At 40.6% G+C, this 27,268-nt stretch overlaps 1 protein-coding gene across 1 annotated transcript in view; it reads right to left on the bottom strand.

Annotated features, from left to right (window-relative positions):
- LOC139747606 (glutamate receptor ionotropic, kainate 2-like) overlaps window positions 1-27,268 on the bottom strand; it is a 775,400-nt gene that overhangs the window by 33,206 nt on the left and 714,926 nt on the right. The window contains exons 26-30 of the mRNA XM_071660081.1: window positions 20,633-20,770; window positions 14,215-14,355; window positions 11,586-11,783; window positions 9,806-10,038; window positions 2,481-2,596 (exon numbers count right to left, since the gene is read on the bottom strand). Of these exons, the coding sequence (XP_071516182.1) occupies window positions 2,481-2,596; window positions 9,806-10,038; window positions 11,586-11,783; window positions 14,215-14,355; window positions 20,633-20,770 (826 nt within the window). The remainder of the gene's footprint in view (window positions 1-2,480; window positions 2,597-9,805; window positions 10,039-11,585; window positions 11,784-14,214; window positions 14,356-20,632; window positions 20,771-27,268) is intronic.

The following is a 27,268-nucleotide window of genomic DNA, read 5'->3' as shown; positions in this document are numbered from 1 at the left end:
GCTCGGGAAACAGAAACAATCGTCTTTAGATATTTAGTTGATTAAGACGAATGTGTTTTGCAAACACTCCTCGCTCTCCTTTTGGCATCACATACCGTCTTAACGGGGGCAAATACCACTGAGATGGTCTTGTTTTTAACTCATGATCTGTGTTGACCTTATCCAATTTAACACTGACCTTCATACGCTTTGAAGCTTTACAAATGGATCCTCTTTGTACTATTTCTCCATTTGTATTGTTCACTGTCAAGCTGACCAGTTTGTATGATGAACCAGCCATTTGTATTGTTCACTGTCAAACTGACCAGTTTGTATGATGAACCAACCATTTGTATTGTTCACTGCCAAGCTGACCAGTTTGTATGATCAGAAAATATTTTGTGGTAAACATTTATGAACACATCGTTGGTACTCCACAGTGAAGCTGACAGCTTATTATAACTATCATAAAGTTATAAAGTAATATAACTGAATAGATAAAAATGTATCTAGATAACAAGGTTATCAAATCAATCTTCATCTGAGGTCGAGCTTCTGTTCCTCTCCTGTTTTTCTGCCAGTTTCCTGACCTTCACTTGATCATCACACTAGTGGAGGCCTCCCACACAACCCTGCCAAATTCCTTAACTAAACACGCGACCCTCCCATCAATGATTAAGGCAAATATTCATATTTCTATCTGCATCTCCTTAGATATAGACATGACCCTCCCATCAATGATTAAGGCAAATATTCATATTTCTATCTGCATCTCCTTAGATATAGACATGACCCTCCCATCAATGATTAAGGCAAATATTCATATTTCTATCTGCATCTCCTTAGATATAGACATGACCCTCCCATCAATGATTAAGGCAAATATTCATATTTCTATCTGCATCTCCTTAGATATAGACATGACCCTCCCATCAATGATTAAGGCAAATATTCATATTTCTATCTGCATCTCCTTGGATATAGACATGACCCTCCCATCAATCATTAAGGCAAATATTCATATTTCTATCTGCATCTCCTTGGATATAGACATGACCCTCCCATCAATGATTAAGGCAAATATTCATATTTCTATCTGCATCTCCTTAGATATAGACATGACCCTCCCATCAATCATTAAGGCAAATATTCATATTTCTATCTGCATCTCCTTAGATATAGACATGACCCTCCCATCAATGATTAAGGCAAATATTCATATTTCTATCTACATCTCCTTGGATATAGACATGACCCTCCCATCAATGATTAAGGCAAATATTCATATTTCTATCTGCATCTCCTTGGATATAGACATGACCCTCCCATCAATCATTAAGGCAAATATTCATATTTCTATCTGCATCTCCTTGGATATAGACATGACCCTCCCATCAATGATTAAGGCAAATATTCATATTTCTATCTGCATCTCCTTAGATATAGACATGACCCTCCCATCAATCATTAAGGCAAATATTCATATTTCTATCTGCATCTCCTTAGATATAGACATGACCCTCCCATCAATGATTAAGGCAAATATTCATATTTCTATCTACATCTCCTTGGATATAGACATGACCCTCCCATCAATCATTAAGGCAAATATTCATATTTCTATCTGCATCTCCTTGGATATAGACATGACCCTCCCATCAATGATTAAGGAAGATATTCCTATTTATATCTCAATCCCCCTGGTCCCTGACCTGGTAAATCCACTTGGACCTTTGCATATCAGTAGAACAACTTGAATCATAGAGAAAGAAAACTCTTTACTGGAATCAATATGAAACATGCCGATAACTTACTGCTTCTCAGCAGAAAATGTCTTCAACGAATTCAGAAAAATAATACTTGAGGAATCCATTCTCTGGATGCACTTTAGATCTTATTAAAGAGATTATTTATATTTTGTATTAGTATTATGTTATATCAGTTTGAAATCACTGGTGTCATACTTTAAGAAAATTTCTAAACGATAATGCTGACAAGTCTAGATATGATAACATTACTAACTACCGTATTAATGTACTTGAGAGGCAACAAGAGGTAGTGCTTGGCATGACTAGTGCAGTTAGTGATACTTTATTAAACATCAACAACAGCTTGTTAGGTAGGCATTTAGCTCAGAGCTGAAGTAGCATTAGATACAATAAGGAATCTGTTTATATTTCTTTTCTAGGATATTTAATGTGAGTTTAGGTTCTGTTAGGATATACTCACATTTTACTTTGATATTATGATACATATTTCTCTTGTGGAAGACATTTCTGAAACAATAAGTAGAGATTTATTCCCTAATGTCAATAAGTAAAAGTCAATTCCAGACATGTCTAAAACTACAAAGAATGAATTCAGAGTCTAAACTCACAGTAACAGGTGGAAGGTTAAGAAAATCTGGTGGCAGTGGTAGGTTATTGATTGATTACTAGCAGTGGTGGGATAATTTACTGGTGGCAGCAATAATATAACACACCAAAACAGGATCCTCTTACTTTACACTGCCCCCTTCCCTTTTCCTGCTTCCACCAGCGCGTCCTAAGTTCTTGGAGTTTTCCTCCTTCTTGCAAGCTCAGGATTGCCTCCGAGATGGCGTTCGTGTAGGGTGAGCCTGTATAAGGAATTGATTTAAAGGAAAAAAAAATCATAATGGGAATGACAGTTTCATGTCGTGGTACGGCGAGGCCTGTGGATGAATGGAAATAATCAGTGTCAAGCCTCTAACTCAGGCAGGGAGGAAAATGTCACCCAGGCAGGGAAGGAAATGTAGAATGCTATGAGGTTGCAGGGTAGCATGAAGATTTCGTCTAGCACAGAATATCAGAGCAAGCTAAAGGGGTGCCAGTCTATAGAACACAGGAAGCAAGAACACTGTCATACGGAACGTTGGGTAACTGGAGAGCTTCACATCTTAACATAGGAAAATACATTATTCAGTCAAAGGTTTGCATGCAAGCACGACAATGGTATAGCTATGCACGAAGCCGTAAATGGGGGGGGGGGTATAAACGATCTTAGAAAAATGAAAATAAAATCAGTAAGATAACTTGAAGCATCAGGGATGACCAAGGAGTGTCCGAGAAGTTGTATATGATTATTACGTCTATATGTACTCATGACTACAATCTGATAGGCCAGTGGTCATGATGATGATGATGATGAGCAAGTGGGTGAAGGGGTAACACAAGATGGTGTGAGAGAGACCGTGTCGTGCCCGTGTGTTACCTGGCAAGTTCCCCCCCTCTTTTCCTTCCACCACTTGCGCTTCAGGGCGTGTAGTCTCCCCATCTCCTGCAGCTGCAGCACAGCAGAGTTCAGCGGCGTGCGGTAAGGCGAGCCTGGTGTGCGTTTGGCGGAACTTTCAGCATTGGCGTATTGCCCATTATTACAGCACAAAAATGAAAAAATATAAGAACAGTCTGCGTACATTTGGCAAGTCATAAAACTAATTTTGTTTTTCATTCTTTTAAAATCAAAATCATTAACCGAGTAGCAATGATGAGATCCGTGTAGTACTCAGGGTTTAAGAAGTAAACATCTCTAACTGACTACGAGGCAATTTGACCTCAATGTGCTTCCATCAGATCAAAATTATGTTTCACAAACAATTTGATTTAGGTAAACAGCGACAATAATGAATATAAAAGTACATTTTGAAACTGCGCGCCATTGAAACGGATGTTAAACAAATATGATCATTCAAACATTAATATCAAACACGCATTGCCTCCTCGTAAGTTATTCATAGAGAATCGGAATTCTTATCATATACTATTTGGACATATTGAAAAAAAATCTGTTCAAACCCTCATTAAGATTACGGATTTTCAAAATATACATTTATAGCAGGACTATAAGAAGTATAGTAATAATAACCCCTGCTGATAAAGGATGGTGAATTATGAACAGTTATCACAACACATGAAAAGTAGTATGAAGTTGTATAAGGACACTCATGTAATAAATACGGAGAAGATAACTATGGAAAGTGCATAAATGACCATAGAAACCTTAAGAAGAATGTACATACTGAATATATCATGCTGAAAAAATGAAAAATGTATGCCAGTTAGTATATATATATATATATATATATATATATATATATATATATATATATATATATATATATATATATATATATATATATATATATATATATATATATATATATATATATATATATATATATATATATATATATGTTGGAAAGGATCACAATTTTGCGCGTGATCAAGGTATTCCCATGAGTCCACGGGGAAAATGAAACACGAAAAGATTCCCAGTATACTTTCGTGTAATAATCACATCATCAGGGGAGACAGAAGAGAGAAATATAACAGTCAGTTGATATACATCGAAGAGACGAAGCTGTCTCCCCTGATGATGTGATTATTACACGAAAGTGCACTTGGGAACTTTTCGTGTTTCATTTTCCCCGTGGACTTATAGGAATGTATATATATATATATATATATATATATATATATATATATATATATATATATATATATATATATAAGAAAAAAGTACATATGAACGCGCATCTTCATAGAACATACAAACCTCCAACATTCACACTCAGTCTCTAGCTCTCATGTATAATGCACCGAAACCACAGCTCCCTTTCCACATCTAGGCGCCACAAAACTTTCCATGGTTTACACCAGACGCTTCACATGCCCGGGGTCATTCAATTGACAGCACGTCGACCCCGGTATACCACATCGTTCCAATTCACGCCTTTCACCCTCGTATATGAGCAGGCCGCGATCGCTCAAAATCTTTCTCACTCCATCCTTCTATCTTCAATTTGGTGTCCCACTTCTCCTCGTTCCCTCCACCTCTGATAAATATATCCTCTTTGTCAATCTTTCCTCACTCATTCTCTCCATGTGACCAAATCATTTCAAAACACCAACTTCTGCTCTCTCAACCACACTTTTTTTATTACCACACATCTCTTACCCTTTCATTACTTACTCGATCAAACCACCTCACACCACACATTGTCCTCAAACATCTCATTTTCCAACACATCCATCCTCCTCCGCACAACTCTATAGCCCACGCCTCGCAACCTAATAACATTGTTGGAACCCCTATTCCTCCAAACACCCATTTTTGCTTTCCGATATTATGTTCTCGATTTCTACATATTATTCAAATCTCCCAAAACTTTCGCCCCCTCCCCCACCCTGTGACTCACTTCAACTTCCATGATTCCATCCGCTGCCAAATCCTCTCCCAGATATCTACAACACTTCACTCTCCACTTTTTCTCCATTCAAACTTACCCCCCAATTCACTTGTCCCTCAATCCTTGTGTGCCTAATAACCTTGCTCTTAATCACATTTAATCTCGGCTTTCTTCTTTTACACACTTTACCAAACTCAGTCACCAGCTTCTGCAGTTTCTCACCAGAATCAGCCACGAGCACTATATCATCAGCGAACAACAACTGACTTCCCAAGCTCTCTCATCCACAGCAGACTATATATATATATATATATATATATATATATATATATATATATATATATATATATATATATATATATATATATATACATATATATTTTATATTTTTATTTTGCTGTGTCGCTGTCTCCCGCGTTAGCGAGGTAGCGCAAGGAAACAGACGAAAGAATGGCCCAACCCACCCACATACACATATGTATACATACACGTCCACACACGCAAATATATATGCCTATACATCTCATGTACACATATATATACACACACAGACATATACATATATACACATGTACGTAATTCATACTGTCTGCCTTTATCTATTCCCATCGCCACCTCGCCACACATGGATAACAACCCCCTCCCCCCTCATGTGTGCGAGGTAGCGCTAGGAAAAGACAACAAAGGCCCCATTCGTTCACACTCAGTCTCTAGCTGTCATGTAACAATACACCGAAACCACAACTCTCTTTCGACATTCAGGCCCCACAGAAGTTTCCATGGTTTACCCCAGACGCTTCACATACCCTGATTCAATCCATTGACAGCACGCCAACCCCGGTATACCACATCGTTCCAATTCACTCTATTCCTTGCACGCCTTTCACCCTCCTGCATGTTCAGGCCACGATCACTCAAAATCTTTTCTACTCCATCTTTCCACCTCCAATTTGGTCTCCCACTTCTCCTCGTTCCCTCCACCTCTGACACACATATCCTCTTGGTCAATCTTTCCTCACTCATTCTCTCCATGTGACCAAACCATTTCAAAACACCCTCTTCTGCTCTCTCAACCACACTCTTTTTATTTCCACACATCTCTCTTACCCTTACATTACTTACTCGATCAAACCACCTCACACCATATATTGTCCTCAAACATCTCATTTCCAGCACATCCACCCTCCTGCACACAACTCAATCTATAGCCCACGCCTCGCAACCATACAGCATTGTTGGAACCACTATTCCTTCAAACATACCCATTTTTGCTTTCCGATATAATATTCTCGACTTTCAAACATTCTTCAAGGCTCCCAGAATCTTCGCCCCCTCCCCCACCCTACGATTCACTTCCGCTTCCATGGTTCCATCCGCTGCCAGATCCACTCACAGATATCTAAAACACTTTACTTCCTCCAGTTTTTCTCCATTCAAACTAACCTCCCAATTGACTTGTCCCTCAACCCTACTGTACCTAATAACCTTGCTCTTATTCACATTTACTCTTAACTTTCTTCTTCCACACACTTTACCAAACTCAGTCACCAGCTTCTGCAGTTTCTCACATGAATCAGCCACCAGCGCTGTATCATCAGCGAACAACAACTGACTCACTTCCCAAGCTCTCTCATCCCCAACAGACTTCATACTTGCCCCTCTTTCCAAAACTCTTGCATTCACCTCCCTAACAACCCCATCCATAAACAAATTAAACAACCATGGAGACATCACACACCCCTGCCGCAAACCTACATTCACTGAGAACCAATCACTTTCCTCTCTTCCTACACGTACACATGCCTTAAATCCTCGATAAAAACTTTTCACTGCTTCTAACAACTTTCCTCCCACACCATATATTCTTAATACCTTCCACAGAGCATCTCTATCAACTCTATCATATGCCTTCTCCAGATCCATAAATGCTACATACAAATCCATTTGCTTTTCTAAGTATTTCTCACATACATTCTTCAAAGCAAACACCTGATCCACACATCCTCTACCACTTCTGAAACCACACTGCTCTTCCCCAATCTGATGCTCTGTACATGCCTTCACCCTCTCAATCAATACCCTCCCATATAATTTACCAGGAATACTCAACAAACTTATACCTCTGTAATTTGAGCACTCACTCTTATCCCCTTTGCCTTTGTACAATGGCACTATGCACGCATTCCGCCAATCCTCAGGCACCTCACCATGAATCATACATACATTTAATAACCTTACCAACCAGTCAACAATACAGTCTCCCCCTTTTTTAATAAATTCCACTGCAATACCATCCAAACCTGCCGCCTTGCCGGCTTTCATCTTCCGCAAAGCTTTCACTACCTCTTCTCTGTTTAACAAATCATTTTCCCTAACCCTCTCACTTTGCACCCCACCTCGACTAAAACACCCTATATCTGCCACTCTATCATCAAACACATTCAACAAACCTTCAAAATACTCACTCCATCTTCTCACATCACCACTACTTGTTATCACCTCCCCATTTGCGCCCTTCACTGAAGTTCCCATTTGCTCCCTTGTCTTACGCACTTTATTTACCTCCTTCCAGAACATCTTTTTATTCTCCCTAAAATTTAATGATACTCTCTCACCCCAACTCTCATTTGCCTTTTTTTTCACCTCTTGCACCTTTCTCTTGACCTCCTGTCTCTTTCTTTTATACATCTCCCACTCAATTGCATTTTTTCCCTGCAAAAATCGTCCAAATGCCTCTCTCTTCTCTCTCACTAATACTCTTACTTCTTCATCCCACCACTCACTACCCTTTCTAATCAACCCACCTCCCACTCTTCTCATGCCACAAGCATCTTTTGCGCAATCCATCACTGATTCCCTAAATACATCCCATTCCTCCCCCACTCCCCTTACTTCCATTGTTCTCACCTTTTTCCATTCTGTACTCAGTCTCTCCTGGTACTTCCTCACACAGGTCCCCTTCCCAAGCTCACTTACTCTCACCACCCTCTTCACCCCAACATTCACTCTTCTTTTCTGAAAACCCATACAAATCTTCACCTTAGCCTCCACAAGATAATGATCAGACATCCCTCCAGTTGCACCTCTCAGCACATTAACATCCAAAAGTCTCTCTTTCGCACGCCTGTCAATTAACACGTAATCCAATAACGCTCTCTGGCCATCTCTCCTACTTACATAAGTATACTTATGTATATCTCGCTTTTTAAACCAGGTATTCCTAATCATCAGTCCTTTTTCAGCACATAAATCTACAAGCTCTTCACCATTTCCATTTACAACACTGAACACCCCATGTATACCAATTATTCCCTCAACTGCCACATTACTCACCTTTGCATTCAAATCACCCATCACTATAACCCGGTCTCGTGCATCAAAACCACTAACACACTCATTCAGCTGCTCCCAAAATACTTGCCTCTCATGATCTTTCTTCTCATGCCCGGGTGCATATGCATCAATAATCACCCACCTCTCTCCATCAACTTTCAGTTTTACCCATATTAATCGAGAATTTACTTTCTTACATTCTATCACATACTCCCACAACTCCTGTTTCAGGAGTATTGCTACTCCTTCCCTTGCTCTTGTCCTCTCACTAACCCCTGACTTTACTCCCCAGACATTCCCAAACCACTCTTCCCCTTTACCCTTGAGCTTCGTTTCACTCAGAGCCAAAACATCCAGGTTCCTTTCCTCAAACATACTACCTATCTCTCCTTTTTTCACATCTTGGTTACATCCACACACATTTAGGCACCCCACTCTGAGCCTTCGAGGAGGATGAGCACTCCCCGCGTGACTCCTTCTTCTGTTTCCCATTTTAGAAAGTTAATACAAGGAGGGGAGGATTTCTGGCCCCCCGCTCCCGTCCCCTCTATGTATATATATGTATATATATATATATATATATATATATATATATATATATATATATATATATATATATATATATATATATATATATATATATATATATATATATATATATATATATATATATATATATATATATATATATATATATATATATATATATATATATATATATATATATATATATATATATATATATATATATATATATATATATATATATATATATATATATATATATATATATATATATATATATATATATATATATATATATATATATATATATATATATATATATATATATATATATATATATATATATATATATATATATATATATATATATATATATATATATATATATATATATACATTCTTTGATCATCTAATGATACATTAGTTTGAATGCATAAGTGAACACTGGTCAGTTCTGCTGAGGAGCTCCTACTGCAAGAACGTTCTTCTGTTATCCTTAGAATGCACTCACTAGTGCAGTACAGGGTTGCAGTCAGGCTCAGAGATAATTCTCTCAACACAACAATGAGAAAATTCTTTGATCTTATACCTAATGGGTTATGCTTGCTAAATATGCAATTATAGTTTTAAAACAATATGAACGAAGTTGAAAAATGCGTAATTCTTGAACATATTTGAATGATTTTAACATTTCAGGTGATCGTCAGATTAATACATTACAACTGTTATTGTTATAAGAAAGCAGTATAAAGCTAGTCTTACCTGGAGGCACGGCAATACCATAGCTCTTGGAGTCTAGAGGTCCTCCCACCTGCGTGAGGTCGCAGTACCTCTCTGTGATGTACTCAATGCTGGAGGATTCCATCATGTAGGCATACAAGCCATCACCCTTTTGTACTCTCTTGACGCCCTCCTCGTTGGACTTGGTGTACACGGATGGAATTTGAGATTCCATGAAACTAAACATTCTTTGGTAAGTAGGCACCTTGGACGTGCTGCAAAGAACAGGTGAAACTGGAAATGTTGGAGCAATGTAAACATCATAATGATGGTTGGTAAAATCAACTTTACTTAGGAAAATTCCACCAGTAAGTCAGAAAGCTAAACAAAAACATTATGGTCAGAGGTTACTAGCAAATATCAAGTCACATGGTAATGTCCAAGTTGTACTTCGGGTGATTGGCTGCAAACAAAAACTAGTGATTAATAGCGAAGCCCTAGAACTATTAGACGTAACAAGTGGTGTGTCACAGGGAATAGTATTAGGACCGGTTCTTTTTTCTCAAACACATTAAGGATATTGATAATGAACTCCACTGTAATTCGCAGATGAAGCTAAGCTGAAAGATAAATCTACAAATGATCTCGAACGTCTGCCACATCCAACTGACGTAGACAAATGGACTGGGCCAATAGGTGGTAGGTGAATTATGATATCGATTATTGCAACGTTTTCAATATTAGTTGTATTAATAAAAGGTAAATTTCAGTATGAAATCTGCTGAGCTGCAAAATGTAAATGAGGAAAAAGACTTGAGTGACCTAAAACCAAATAAACTGCGCAAAGAGCGATAAAGATGCTTGGTTTCATATGTAAGGCCTTCGAACTTCATATCTGAGAAATCTTCCTTATTCTTTACACGTAATTCATTGGTTCGTCCACATCTTAAAAATTACGTTCCGTATTGGACACCCTACTTGATAAATGACAGACAGAATGGAGTGAGTCCAGGGTCGAGCTACCAAGATGATTCCCGGACTAAGAAACTATTACTATGAGAAGTGACAAAACGACTTGAATGTATTTAATAGAAAAGTTTTGGTGATGGTCTAATACAAGTATTCAACACTGTCAGAGGTTCTGATAATCTTGATCTGATAAGCTTCTAAAACTAGATTCATCTGATTTCGTTAATAGGAATGGATATGATCTTGTGGGCAAACGTTAAGGTAAAGTACTTTTTCCTCAACAGAATTCTTAACATATGGAATGATAACCAATTAGATTAGTTGTAAGCGGTACTATATAAAGATGTTTAAAAGCTGACTTGATAGATTTTTCGCTTCAAGTCCACGACTTACATTATATGCTCGTCTTTTGTCACATTGACAGTTTGGAGGCTTTTCTTTTTGAATTATCTGTATATCTTACTAACTCTACCTCACTAATCTCCGTGTCTGATATCATCCACTATCACAATTGTCTGTTTATGTTTGAATTCCTTTGTAATGTTATAAATCCCTGCATAACTGATGCTTCACTCATTCCCATTGCTGATTACCTGCTTTTCATTAACTTTCAAACTTACTCCTGTAAGAGAGATATCTCATGCCAAGTTGTTTTGAAGAATCTCCTTGCTCCAGCTACCAACCTCTGTGATCATGAAGACTTATACGAGTAAACAGGAAAAAATATATTGTATCAATATTTTGTCTTGGTATATGAAAAGGGATGAATCGTACTTTTACATCTAGAGCTGTTCTCTTCCCTCATGCTTCCCTCATTCCCACTGTCCCCACATGGTCACCTGGTCGTCGTTACCTAAAGAACGTCCAAGTGGATCCGCCATACAAAGAACCGTATTTAATCTTGGTCTGTTTGGCTAAATCTTCTGCCGACTCGATGGGGGATTCCATACGTTCCACCGTCAGGAAGGCGGCCAAGTTGGCGGTATAGGAGGAGATCATGATGAGGGTGAAGAACCACCAGATGCCGGCCACAATACGTGTGGAAACCGCCCTAAGGAACGGAGAGAGAGGGACGGCGGGACCAGTAAGGGAGGGACGAGGATGCAGATGGGGTGAAGGAGGAGTATATAGTGTGGATTGGTGAGTCGGGAGGAGTGTCGTAGCCAAGTGGAAATCAGTGGTGGAATTCAGACAGAGAGAAAAGGTGTACATAAGATCATGTACAGACATGGAAGGAGAGGAGGGAGAGAATGACACGTTAGAAACATGTGAGATTTGGATTGTAATTGAAATACAGGTGGACAGCGTAGCCATTATGCATACGTGAAAGTAAAGATGTATATATCAGAGATACAGTGAGTGTAACGATAAGATTAAAAGGCGTTTCGTATAAATGAAGATTACCAAACAGTAAAGATAATAGCATGAGTTATGAGCGAGCAAGTAACAAGCGTTTAACGATGAAAATGAATAGAAATAAGGATATAATAGGTTTCATGTTTCACGAAAATTAAAATGTAGATGTTAATGTTTTATATATTTTCAAGTGAGATGAGGAAGTATAAGTGAAAACAAGTAGTCATAGATGTATGACAGAGAGAGATAATTTAGGATCAATGAAGACAAGAGATGTGGTTGTAATCACCAGGAAGATACACAGATATTTTGGAAAGGTAAAGGTGGGTGAGTGGGAAAAGGACATAGAGGGAAATCAGTAATTAGTAAAATCATAAACAAATGGTTTACTCTTATTTATGTTAATAAATGTAATGATTGATATAAACAAAGAATTTCCATTGGATACCAAATTACTAATATCATAATAGTATCCAAACATATTTCATTTCAAAATCATTTAAGAATATGTCTTCCATTCTTCAGATGTTTTAAGTTATAAGTAACCATTTCGTAGATTAAGTAACAACGATTAGAACACAGACAACAAGGGCAAGAAATGTAAATGTGCAGTAACATGCAGTTCTTGCTCTACCACAATGACTGCCTACATCACCACAAACTACTTTACCACTTACAACACTGACTGACCCAGTATGGCCGACTTTACCCTTCTCCTCTTGCAGTGGGGGAACTATACTACAAATTTAGTGGGAGTCGTTCAGTGAAATGATATTTTACCCCATGTTTGCGCTATATATGGATACAGGGAGCGCCAAACAGTTACAACATTCTATCTGAATTATATTTATCTGTCTCTAACACGTATTAGAAGGTATGAGTCTCACACGATACACATGCTGTCGTTAACGATAAACTGATCGACGTGTTTGAGACAGGTTCTTCAATGATGACCCTGAGCTGATGGTGTGGGGCTATGTGGCCTAAACAGGGGTGCTGGCCGGCTAGTTCACTCATCACTCACTCCCTTGTGTGCAACCTTACACAAGCTGAAAAAGGAACTCATTTAGTGCAATCAGAGTAAAGGACGTCCGAGGCGAGCGAACTCGGAGGCCTGCACGCACTGGGCCAGGATGCACGAGCAAGAAGCAGGCAAGCAGACGAGGAACGCATGTTCCTGCTGACAGAAAGACTTGGTATTAGGGAGAGGCTTCTGTTGGGAGGGAGATACTTCTGTTGGGGATGGTAGAGAGGGAAGGGCAGAGACTTTTCTATAACTCTCATGTGCTCATTAGGTGCACAGCTTTTATGGAAAGAATGATATCAAAAATTTAATTACGTAAAGAGAATGTTCATAAGAGGGAAAGGGACAGCGAAAGGCAGTATTTTCACCGCAATATCTTCTGCATTCTTGTCCCAGCTAGAGACTTATCAAATTATCTTTTACATTCCTGTCCCAGTGAGGAACTCATCAAAAAACTTCAGACTATCAGGTAAAGAACAGAATGTGAACTGAACTTGATGTATGGCTGGAAACAGGAGGGCATCTCTAAGCTATACAACTACGCAAACTCAATGTGATTACTGAAATGTCTTGAATGATCCTTTTTTTCCGTTACCACTAGGTAAAGTGTGTGTGTGTGTGTGTGTGTGTGTGTGTGTGTGTTAGCGAGGGTCCAACAGTCTGTAGAGCGCATCCTGCCTGCCACGTATAGACGTCTGGGGTCTACTTTAGTTTCTTACTACTGAGTAGACGACAGAGAAATGTTCTCATGTGAGGGGTGGGTCACTCAGTGACAATATCAGTGAATATGATGGTTAGAGAGAATATGTCCTTCTAGGGACTGAGTTGAACTGAATGCATCATGATTCTTCAGAGGTTGAGAGAACGTAAATAGAGAATAATTATCTCAAATGATTGTAGCGGAGATTACATCATGTCAATATTATGGACGTGACTTCATGAAAGATTGATATTACAGTGAAGTGAAATAAGGAAACTGTAGATTTAACTACTCCCTCTGCTAGTATACTGAAGGAAACGTTCCGTAGTTGGCGAAGAAAAAAAAATCCCTCCAATCTGAATAGCCACAAGCCCCGCGTCCGAAAGGTTCCCTGAGGCTTACTTGGGCTGCTGCTCAGTGCCTTGCTGTAGTAGGCTGCCCATTGTAAACCAGAGCGAATTGTTGAGACTATATTGATTTTCCAGTCTTTTCTCTTCCTCTTCTCTGCATGGATAGGATGTGATCCATTCATAGGGACTTAACCTGTGGAGTAAGGGCACAGAATCGGACAAGTTGTATACAACACCAAACACGTGGAGGGAGATAAGAGGGGTAATGTTCGAACTGCTTGTTGGCCTTGACACTCACAAGATGAATCTTACTAGTATGTCACTGTAAGTCTTAGCCACGCTAGAAGTGGCAAATAGCCCGACTTTAGGTGAATCGTTTCATCTGTTAAATTCGAAAGTCTATATATAATGAAACATTATTTACAGGAAATGGAAGTCAGGGATGATTCAGGCTGAAGCTAAAGGAAACAAATCTAACGAAGTCTTGAAGTCTCTTCTGTCTAAGGTTTGGTGGGTTGTGTCTGGTTGAGTTAAGCGAAACAATGACCAATTTATGATATGACATCAACTGTGAGAATCTTGAGAAAATCTAAACCAAATATAAGAAATGTCGATTTATGTGACAAGTGGGCATTGGCTAGTTGAGCTTAATGAGGCGTCGCTTCTTTGCTAAATATGTCGATATTTCTTATATCTTTGGTGTCATTTCGTATAATGTTCATCTACTCTAAGTCATATCAAGACATGACTTCGCTTTATGTTAGTTCACCAGACATGTCCCGCCTGACATCAAATGGTATATATATATATATATATATATATATATATATATATATATATATATATATATATATATATATATATATATCGCTAAGTTAGTTTACGTCTGGATGTTCTAACTTCAGCCTAATTTCTTTTCCATGTTTCTTTTTTCTTTCGTGAAAGGAGAGAGGAGGAAGAATTGTCATTTATAAAGACATTTTAAATCAGTTACAAAGATCTGCATCTAAAATTGGGCTATTTGGCCGTTATGACTGCATATAAATGACAAATGAATAGAAATGCTGATGATTGGACTGGTAATGTAGACCACACTCCTGTGTGCACGAACATCATCCCTCTTGTGATAAAGCATTCAGGACAGGAGAGAGAGGAAGCTGAAGCAAGGAGCTTCGACGACAGCCAGAGGACCCACAAACCTGCTGTAGTGGTGTGGGTGTCCGAGCACTTAGCCTGCCACTGGAGGTCACTCACCGAGGCCTTCCCTTTAGGCCAACACTACTACAGCAGTACTGGCAGATTGACCTTTACGGACTATGGGTAGTTTGGGGAGATTTTTAAGGGTCTTACTGAGTACTGGAGTGGTGATCTCGTGCTATCTCTAGGAATTACCAAGAATTTGCTCGTTTGTTCCTATGGCTGATGGGGATTACTGAGCAGTGGTATGGTTGGCTGCACGGGCCATGACGATCATTGGTGCTGGCATGTTCAGTCCCAACGACCATGACGTTGTCTAAGCACTAACACGTTTAGACGCACAGACCTTAACGATTACGTAGTACAGACACTTTGCTATGTCTCAGGGACATGGGAATTCATGAACGTTGCCATTTTCTATTCTTGCGGACTCATGATGTTACTAAAGGTCTGACCAGTAATACAGAGCACCAGGTATGATGAGGACTGGCGCATCGGCTCATACAGATCATTGCAGCCGTAATGAGTTACAAGATTACTGATTCTCTGTGGAGGAGCAGGCTGATGCTCACGTAATAAGACACACATAGAGAAGGAACATGGCTGCGTAAAGTTGATAACGCATTCCCTAAGGAGTAAAAGTAAATGTTTGAAGTAAATAAGACATTCATTCCATGAAGAGAGTCATAAGGCGAGATTAAAAGACATCTAGACTGGAGAAACTTCCTCGTTTAAGGTTAGTAAAGAATTCACGTTAGTGGATTAAAAAGGTGATAAATTAATTCGAAATTCACTCAAGAGAAACAACATAGAGTGAAGAATAGACGATCACTTCGGGGGAGAGGCATAAATGTCAGAAAAATGAGGCATTTGTTCAGGAGAAGCAATATTGTAGTCAGCTACTGAGACATCCACTCTGGAGGAGCAATAATGTGGTAAGCTACTGAGACATCCACTCTGGTGGAGCAATAATTTAGTAAGCTACTGAGACATCCACTCTGGCAGAGAGAGCAATAATTTAGTAAGCTACTGAGACATCCACTCTGGCAGAGAGAGCAATAATGTGGTAAGCTACTGAGACATCCACTCTGGTAGAGAGAGCAATAATGTGGTAAGCTACTGAGACATCCACTCTGGCAGAGCAATAATGTGGTCAGCTACTGAGACATCCACTCTGGAGGAGCAATATTGTAGTAAGCTACTGAGACATCCACTCTGGAGGAGCAATATTGTAGTCAGCTACTGAGACATCCAATCTGGTGGAGCATTATTGTGGTCAGCTACTGAGACATCCACTCTGGTGGAGCATTATTGTGGTTAGCTACTGAGACATCCACTCTGGAGGAGCAATATTGTATTAAGTTGTTGAGACATTCACTCTGGAGGAGCAGTATCATGTTAAACTATTGAGATATCCACTTTGGAGGAGCATTATGATATTAAATTAATGAGACACTAAATTGAACATTATCCTGGAGCAGCAGTAAGGTGTTAGGCTCAGGAGCTTGAGCGAGCCTGAGTATGTTGGTAAGTTTAAAAGTAAGTTTCTCCTGAACCATGAGTGTGTTGTTATGTTAAAGGTAAGTCCTCCTGAACCATGAGTGTGTTGTTATGTCAAAGGTAAGTCCTCCTGAACCATGAGTGTGTTGTTATGTTAAAGGTAAGTCCTCCTGAACCATGAGTGTGTTGTTATGTTAAAGGTAAGTCCTCCTGAACCATGAGTGTGTTGTTATGTTAAAGGTAAGTCCTCCTGAACCATGAGTGTGTTGTTATGTCAAAGGTAAGTCCTCCTGAACCATGAGTGTGTTGTTATGTTAAAGGTAAGTCCTCCTGAACCATGAGTGTGTTGTTATGTTAAAGGTAAGTCCTGAACGATGAGTGTGTTGTTATGTTAAAGGTAAGTCCTCCTGAACCATGAGTGTGTTGTTATGTTAAAGGTAAGTCCTCCTGAACCATGAGTGTGTTGTTATGTTAAAGGTAAGTCCTCCTGAACCATGAGTGTGTTGTTATGTTAAAGGTAAGTCCTGAACGATGAGTGTGTTGTTATGTTAAAGGTAAGTCCTCCTGAACCATGAGTGTGTTGTTATGTTAAAGGTAAGTCCTCCTGAACCATGAGTGTGTTGTTATGTTAAAGGTAAGTCCTCCTGAACCATGAGTGTGTTGTTATGTTAAAGGTAACTCCTCCTGAACCATGAGTGTGTTGTTATGTTAAAGGTAAGTCCTGAACGATGAGTGTGTTGTTATGTTAAAGGTAAGTCCTCCTGAACCATGAGTGTGTTGTTATGTTAAAGGTAAGTCCTCCTGAACGAGGAGTGCGTTATTATGTTAAAGATAAGTCCTCCTGAACGATGAGTGCGTCGGTAGGCATAAGAAATATCACTGAGGATGAGTGCGTTGGTAAGTTAAAGGTATATCACTCTGAAGGCTGAGTGTGGTGGTAGGTTACTTGGGAAGTTTCTAATATGTTCACTCAGGAGGAAGCAGCTGATGGCAAGTTCATAACATGTTGCCCTTGCTGTGGATGGTTAATGGTGGACGCATCCACGAGGAAACTAAGATCGTACTTCATCGTCTCGATGACTGGAGGAAGAGTGTGGTGAGGTAGCAGGTTAAAGACGTCATCTACGGAGGAAGAGTGTGTTGGAGTAGCAGGTTAATGAGTTAAAGACGTCATCTACAGAGGAAGAGTGTGGTGGAGTGGCAGGTTAATGAGTTAATGGCGTCATCTACGGAGGAAGAGTGTGTTGGAGTAGCAGGTTAATGAGCTGATGACGTCATCTACGGAGGAAGAGTGTGTTGGAGCAGCAGGTTAATGAGTTAAAGACGTCATCTACGGAGGAAGAGTGTGGTGGAGTAGCAGGTTAATGAGTTAATGGCGTCATCTACGGAGGAAGAGTGTGTTGGAGTAGCAGGTTAATGAGTTAATGACGTCATCTACGGAGGAAGAGTGTGTTGGAGTAGCAGGTTAATGAGTTAAAGACGTCATCTACGGAGGAAGAGTGTGGTGGAGTACCAGGTTAATGAGTTGATGACGTCATCTACGGAGGAAGAGTGTGTTGGAGTAGCAGGTTAATGAGTTAATGACGTCATCTACGGAGGAAGAGTGTGGTGGGGTAGCAGGTTAATGAGTTAATGACGTCATCTACGGAGAAAGAGTGTGGTGGGGTAGCAGGTTAATGAGTTAATGACGTCATCTACGGAGGAAGAGTGTGGTGGGGTAGCAGGTTAATGAGTTAATGACGTCATCTACGGAGCAAGAGTGTGTTGGAGTAGCAGGTTAATGAGTTAATGACGTCATCTACGGAGGAAGAGTGTGGTGGGAGATTAATGACATTACCCAGAGAATGATAAGTGGGCTGGTAACTTAATGCTTGTTCACAGTGGATGACCAGCTGGTCATTGCTCAGTAGCAGGGTTCCTCTGGAGGCATGTAGTGGAGGGTTACTGACTTGTTATCTTCAGAGGAAGAGTCTAATAGCTCGTTAATGGTGTTATGTGACGGACAAGTTCACTCTGGACACAGTGTGGTTATGGTTGTTTAGGATTTCAAGCAGGAGGAACGGCAAAATATCCGGATAACTAAACCAAAAACAGGTTCAGTATGAGAGATGTTGTCCTGTGATCCTCCAGTGACTGTGTTGTGAAGGTGATCACCTCACATCCAGCACAGATGTCTTACGTAAGAAAGAGGAAGCTTACTTCAAACCTTGAGGGAAGTCCTTGGCATAAAGGTAATATCAGGTTCTGTAGACATCTTAGCTGGAACCAACACTGAGTAATGAGAGGATGATGGTCAGACACAGGCTAACCATACATGGTATCATTGTTCTATTTGGTCCTTATGGATGATAGTTTCTTAACTTTTTTACTCTCGTAATATAATTTCTTTGAGAAAACTTTCTTAACTAAACAGATACATTTTTCAGTACTATTAATTGAAAGTTCGCCCAACCGAAGATATACAGTTTTCATTCGTTACCTATTTCTTGAATATACTACAATGTACTGCTGGACTTAGATGATACTGGTTTTGGTCACAATGCTACGTCTCTACGAGTAGCCAACTGATTATTTCAGAAGAAGAATGACTGATCTAAAATCTTAAACATCAAGTACATGTAGATATTTACCTTAAAATCGCATGCTATGAAATCATGGGTTACAAGTATTTTTGGTTGGATAAAAGAAAATTTTTTTTGTGACCTCTTAACCTCCTCTTGTATAGATCAGAACAACTGAGTCCTATCATGTGAAGCGCTGTGCGAGACAGTAAGCTTCTTAGAGAGCAAAGTTAAGTTTCAGCACCAGATGTTTCTGCTGGTTCAGCACCAGATGTTTCTGCTGGTTCAGCACCAGATGTTTCTGCTGGTTCAGCACCAGATGTTTCTGCTGGTTCAGCACCAGATGTTTCTGCTGGTTCAGCGCCAGATGTTTCTGCTGGTTCAGCACCAGATGTTTCTGCTGGTTCAGTGTAGGAAACGAAAGTTATTCGAGCGTTTGCTCGGTTGTGATAGCCAGTATACTGGCCAACTTGATGCTCATTGTTATTTTGGTTTTCTTCGTTACAGTAATCATCGAAGAATAAGGTTACTTGGCCAAGTACCGTAGAACGCTCGGTGGGCCGGGCTGCTGCCGTACGTGAGGTGTGAGCTGCTACATGGTTCTGCAGGGAATGTGATCATCCCTGAGCAGACTAAAGGTATTACCACGTCGCCCCAGCTATAGCACTGATCACAACCCTAGCACTCAGATGTGACCTTGATCTAGTAGTGATACTGAAGGAGGGAAATACATCCTAGGTTAAAACAGCATAGCATTATCCTGGGTCGTCTGTCTGATGTCTGAGATATTTACAAAACTAAATTTTGGAGTAATGGGAAATAAATGAATTATAATATCTCAGAAATATCAGAGAAAGAGCAAGGAGGGCGACATTGAAAGCCAAAAAGAGTGGGGTTATAGCCCTTAATGCTCGCTTTCAAGGAACTAAATTTCAGAGTTACATGTAGGTGGAAATATATGTTTCCCATAATAGAAATACAGTGGTTGAACTAGTTAGTCCCTGGCCATCATCACAACCAGTCAGATTATCTTAAAGTAGATCCCAGTCAGCGAGCATCAGCGACACAGAACCCAAAATGACAAAGAGGGTAAGTGACAAGCATTCTATCAACGTGAAATGAATCATCATAATCATTATAAAAGTGAAACATCATTATGGGCATCAACTGCTGCATGTATTGATCATTCTCTTCTTCCTGTCTCTTTCTTACTTTGGCAAGAGATCTCCTCCCTGCTGCATGAGAGAACCAATGCAGAACCAGAGGCAGTTGAGGAGAGAAAATTCATTGTCCAATTTGTCAGGAGACTGGTCACACGGGTGCGGGTTGGACCACTCGTATGGAGAGAACCTGTTGGGGCGCGCCAGGCGAGGATAGCTGACTTGTGGAGATACTTGCATGGCTCTCATGTGGACTCCCAACTCTAGTCTTAAGGCTGGGTATCGTAGCCTGACACCACCAGTCTTAAGGCTGGGTATCGTAGCCTGACAACACTAGCCTTAAAGCTAGGTATCGTAGCCTGACACCCTCAGTCTTAAGACTAGGTATCGTAGCCTGACACCACCAGTCTTAGGACTAGGTATCGTAGCCTGACAACACCAGTCTTAGGACTAGGTATCGTAGCCTGACACCACCAGTCTTAGGACTAGGTATCGTAGCCTGACACCACTAGCCTTAAAGCTAGGTATCGTAACCTGACACCCTCAGTCTTAAGGCTAGGTATCGTAGCCTGACACTCTCAGTCTTAAGGCTAGGTATCGTAGCCTGACACCCTCAGTCTTAAGACTAGGTATCGTAGCCTGACACCACCAGTCTTAAAGCTAGGTATCGTAGCCTGACACCCCCAGTCTTAAAGCTAAGTATCGTAGCCTGACAACACCAGTCTTAAGACTAGGTATCGTAGCCTGACACCCTCAGTCTTAAGACTAGGTACCGTAGCCTGACAACACCAGTCTTAAGACTAGGTATCGTAGCCTGACACCACCACTCTTAAGACTAGGTATCGTAGCCTGACACCCACAGTCTTAAGACTAGGTATCGTAGCCTGACACACCAGTCTTAAGACTGCGTATCGTAGCCTTAAGGCTAGGGATCTCAGAGTGGCATTATCAATCTTAGATAGGCATCTTGATAGCTTGTGAAGTCTAGGCTCGGTATTATGGATTGTGGTCATTAGTCTACTGGCTTGGTATCTCAGGCTAAGACTTAAAGTCTTGAATCCGAAGATATCTTTAAAAGCTTTAAGACTACTTACCTCAGGCTGGCACCACAGACCCTAAGACTACGTGTCAAAGGCTACCAACACTCGTCTCAGGACTAATTACTTCAGCCTGACAACACTAGCCTAAGGGCTAGTTATATCAAGTTGACAACACTAGAATCAGGACTAGCTGGCTCAGTCTGACAACACAAGTCTCAGGCCGCCCACTGCTAGTCTCATGAAGTGGCCCTTCAGACTCTCCACAGAACTACGTACTTCAGCCTGACAACACTAACCTTAAGTTCTGCATATGTTAATACTACAATACACGAAGCAAAATTCTAGAGATTGGTTTGATCATACTGGCAATACTGATTTAGAGACTATATATGTAAGACTATCCTAGCAAGCTGGACACAAGATAGTTAACACCAAACTCTCTAAACCTAAAAAAAAAATAGTCATACTGAGCCTCATTAGGCAGGGTTGACCTCACGAGCCTTATACTATTAGCTTTTGCATCACTAAATCAAATCAGATGATTATACTAGGTCTCAGGACAAATCATAAGTCTAATTAAGTTTGACATGTATTAACAGTTTTAAGTGTAATTGTCATGTCTTTCAAACCTTGGTTTGAATAGTCATAAGAGTAATCGATTCGTGTTAAGGATGGCATAATAAACATAATAAGCATCCCACGCATTCCTCATGTGTCGTAGAAGGCGACTAAAGGGGAAGGGAGCGGGAGGCTAGAAACCCTCCCTCCTTGTATTTTAACTTCTAAAAGGGGAAACATAAGAAGGAGTCACGCGGGGAATGCTCATCCTCCTCGAAGGCTCAGGTTGGGATGTCGAAATGTGTGTGGATGTAACTAAGATGAGAAAAAAGGAGTGATAGGTAGTATGTTTGAGGAAAGGAAACTGGATGTTTTGGCTCTGAGTGAAACGAAGCTCAAGGGTAAAGGGGAAGAGTGGTTTGGGAATGTCTTGGGAGTAAAGTCAGGGGTTGGTGAGAAGACAGGAGCAAGGGAAGGAGTAGCACTACTCCTGAGACAGGAGTGGTGGCAGTATGCGATACAGTGTAGGAAAGTAAACTCTAGATTGATATGGGTAAAACTGAAAGTGAATGGAGAGAGATGGGTGATTATTGGTGCTTATGCACCTAGCCATGAGAAGAAAGATGATGAGAGGCAAGTGTTTTGGGAGCAGCTGAGTGAGCGTTTTAGCAGATTTGATGCACGAGACCAGGTTATAGTGATGGGTGATTTGAATGCAAAGGTGAGTAATGTGGCAGTTGAGGGAATAATTGGTGTACATAGGGTGTTCAGTGTTGTAAATGGAAATGGTGAAGAGCTTGTAGATTTGTGTGCTGAAAAAAGGGTGATGATTGGGAATACCTGGTTTAAAAAGAGAGATATACGTAATTATACGTGTGGTATTAGGAGAGATGGCCAGAAAGCGTTATTGGATTACGTGTTAATTGATATGCGCGTGAAAGGGAGACTTTTCTATGTTAATGTGCTCCGAGGTGCAACCGGAGGGATATCTGATCATTATCTTGTGGAGGCGAAGGTGAAGATTTGTAGAGGTTTTCAGAATAGAAGAGAGAATGTTGGGGTGGAGAGTGTGGTGAATTTTAAGTGAGCTTGGAAAGGAGACTTGTGTGAGGAACTACCAGGAGAGACTAAGTGCAGAATGGAAAAAGGTGAACGCAAAGGACGTAAGGGGAGTGGGGGAGGAATGGGATGTATTCAGGGAAGCAGTGATGGCTTGCGCAAGAGATGCTTGTGGCATGAGAAGCGTGGGAGGTGGGCAGATTAGAAAGGGCAGTGAGTGGTGGAATGAAGAAGTAAGATTATTAGTGAAAGAGAAGAGAGGCATTTGGACGGGTTTTGCAGGAAAATAGTGGAAATGACTGGGAGATGTTTAAAAGCAAGAGGCAGGAGGTCAAGGGAAAGGTACAAGAGGTGAAATAGAGGGTAAATGAGAGTTGGAATGAGAGAGTATCATTAAATTTTAGGGAGAATAAAAAGATGTTTTTAGAAGGAGGTAAACAAAGTGCGTAAGAGAACAAATGGGAACATCGGTGAAGAGCGCTAATGGAGAGGTAATAAAAAGTAGTGGTGATGTGAGAAGGAGATGGATTGAGTATTTTGAAGGCTGTTAAAGGTGTCATATGATAGAGTGGCAGATATAGGGTGTTTTGGTCGAGGTGGTGTGCGAAGTGAGAGGGTCAGGAAGAATGATTTGATAAACAGAGAAGAAGTAGTGAAAGCTTTGCGGAAGATGAAAGCCGGCAAGGCAGCGGGTTTGGATAGCATTGCAGTGGAATCTATCAAAAGAAGGGGTCACTGTGTTGTTGACTGGTTGGTGAGGACTTTCAATGTATGTATGGCTCATGGTGAGGTGCCTGAGGATTGGCGGAATGCGTGCATATTGCCATTGCACAAAGGCAAAGGGGATAAAGGTGAGTGTTCAAATTATAAAGGTATAAGTTTGTTGAGTTTGTTTGGAAATTATATGGGAGGGTATTGGTTGAGAGGGTGAAGGCATGTACAGAGCATCAGGTTGGGTAGGAGCAGTGTGGTTTCAGAAGTGGTAGAATATGTTTGGATCAGGTGTTTGCTTTGAAGAATGTATGTGAGAAATACTTAGAAAGACAAATGGATATGTGTGTAGCATTTATGGATCTGAAGAAGGCATATGATAGTTGACAGAGGCTCTGTGGAAGGTATCAAGAATATATGGTGTGGGAGGCAAGTTGCTAGATGCAGTGAAAAGCTTTTATCGAGGATGTAAAGCATGTGTACGAGTAGGAAGAGAGGAAAGTGATTGGTTCTCAGTGTACGAGTAGGAAGAGAGGAAAGTGATTGGTTCTCAGTGAATGTCGGTTTGCGGCAGGGTTGCGTGATGTCTACACGGTTTTTTAATTTGTTTATGGATGCGGTTGTTAGGGAGGTGAATGCAAGAGTATGCACTCCGTTGCGGATGAGAAGGCTTCGGAAGTGAGTCAGTTGTTTTTCGCTATGATACAGGCTAGAGGCTGATTCGGCTGAGAAACTGCAGAAGCTGGTGACTGAGTTTGGTAAAGTGTGTGAAAGGAGAAAGCTGGGAGTAAATGTGAATATGATCAGGGTTATTAGGGACAGCAGGGTTGAGGGTCAAGTCAACTGGGAGGTAAGTTTGAATGGAGAAAAACTGGAGGAAGTGAGGGTTTCTAGATATCTCGGGTGTGGATTTGGCAGTGGATGGAACCATGGAAGCGGAAGTGAGTCAGAGGATGGGGGAGGGTCGAAAGTTCTGTGAGCGTTGAAAAATGTGTGGAAGGCGAGAACATTATCTCGGAAAGCAAAAATTGGTTTATTTGAAGGAATAGTAGTTCCAACAATGTTATATGGTTGCGAGGCGTGAGTTATAGATAGGGTTGTGCGGAGGAGGGTGGATGTGTTGGAAATGAGATGTTTGAGGACAATATGTGGTGTGAGGTGATTTGATCGAGTAAGTAATGAAAGGGTAAGAGAGATGTGTGGTAATAAAAAGAGTGGTTGAGAGAGCAGAAGAGGGATGTATTGAAATGGTTTGGTCACATAGAGAGAATGAGTGACGAAAGATTGACAAAGAGGATATATTTGTCAGTAGTGGAGGGAATAAGGAGAAGTGGAAGACGAAATTGGAGGTGAAAGGATGGAGTGAAAAGGATTTTGAGTGATCGAGCGATCGGGCCTGAACATGCTGGAGGGTAAAGGCGTGCAAGGAATAGTGAATTGGAACGATGTGGTATACAGTGGTGGACGTGCTGTCAATGGATTGAGCCAAGGCATGTGAAGCGTCTCGGGCAAACTATGGAAAATTTTGTGGGGCCTGGATGTGAAAAGGGAGATGTGGTTTCGGTGTATTACACATGACACCTAGAGACTGTGTGTGAATGAATGTGTCCTTTGTTGTCTTCTCCTAGCGCTATCTCGCGCACATGCGGGGGAAGGAGGTTGTCAATTCATGTGTGGCGGAGTGGCGACGGGAATGAATAAAACCAGCAAGTATGAATTATGTACATGTGTATATATGTATATGTCTGTGTATGTATATATACGTATACGTTGAAATGTATAGGAATGTATATGTGCGTGTGTAGACGTATGTGGGTGGGTGGGTTGGGCCATTCTTTCGTCCATTTCTCTGTGCTACCTCGGTAACGCGGGAGACAGCGACAAAGTATGATAAATGAATAATAAATAAATATCCCTGGGGATGGGAATGCTTCCCTCGTTTTTCATGCGTGTCGCTAAGAATGAGGCAGGGGCGGGTGGCTGGAAACCTTCCTCTTCATGTATTTTCAATTTCTCAAATTTGAAATGTAAAAAGCCAAGCGAGGAGAGCTTACCCTCTTGGAAGGCTCATGCTGAGATGATAAAGTGTGTTTGGATGTAACCAAGATGAGAGGAAGAGACATATACACCTTATGTTTGAGTAGAGGAACCTGGATCTTCTAGATATGAGGAAAACAAAGCTGAAAGAGTAAAGGGAAAGAATGGTTTAGGAATGTCTCAAGGTAAAGTCGGGGATTATAGTGAGTGTGAGAGTTAGGGAAGGGGTAGCACTTCTGCTGACGGAGGAGTTGTGGGAATGTGGGAAAGAGTACAAAGAAGGAGCACCGTACCAATGTGGATGACAATGAAAGCGGATGACGAGAGGTGAGTGAGTATTGGTGCTCATGTACTTAGCCACGAGAAGGATGTGAAGAGGCAAGTGTGTTCGGAGGAGCTGAGTGTGTGTGTCAACAGTTTTGATGCAGAGGCTTGATTATTAGAGATGGATGATTCATGAACGTTATAACTGGGGGCCAGGGTACTCAGTGTTGTAAATAAGAATGGTCAACAACTTGTGGGGTTGTGTCCTGAAGAAGGACTCGTGATTAGGAAAACCTGATCTAAAGAGAGGAATATATATATATATATATATATATATATATATATATATATATATATATATATATATATTATCCCTGGGGATAGGAGAGAAAGAATACTTCCCACGTATTCCCTGCGTGTCGTAGAAGGCGACTAAAAGGGAAGGGAGCGGGGGCTGGAAATCCTCCCCTCTCGTTTTTTTTTTTTTTTTTTTTTTTTTTTTCAAAAGAGGGAACGGAGAAGGGGGCCAGGTGAGGATATTCCCTCAAAGGCCCAGTCCTCTGTTCTTAGCGCTACCTCGCTATCGCGGGAAATGGCGAATAGTATGAAAAAAAAAAAATATATATATATATATATATATATATATATATATATATATATATATATATATATATGGTTGCGAGGCGTGGGCTATGGATAGAGTTGTGCGCAGGAGGATGGATGTGCTGGAAATGAGATGTTTGAGGACAATGTGTGGTGTGAGGTGGTTTGATCGAGTGAGTAACGTAAGGGTAAGAGAGATGTGTGGAAATAAAAAGAGCGTGGTTGAGAGAGCAGAAGAGGGTGTTTTGAAGTGGTTTGGGCACATGGAGAGGATGAGTGAGGAAAGATTGACCAAGAGGATATATGTGTCGGAGGTGGAGGGAACAAGGAGAAGAGGGAGACCAAATTGGAGGTGGAAAGATAGAGTGAAAAAGATTTTGTGTGATCGGGGCCTGAACATGCAGGAGGGTGAAAGG

Source organism: Panulirus ornatus, chromosome 69 (genome assembly GCF_036320965.1).
Source record: "Panulirus ornatus isolate Po-2019 chromosome 69, ASM3632096v1, whole genome shotgun sequence".
NCBI classification, from domain to species: domain Eukaryota; kingdom Metazoa; phylum Arthropoda; class Malacostraca; order Decapoda; family Palinuridae; genus Panulirus; species Panulirus ornatus.
Note: the sequence above shows the minus strand (reverse complement) of the source record. Positions and strands in the feature narration are given on the sequence as shown.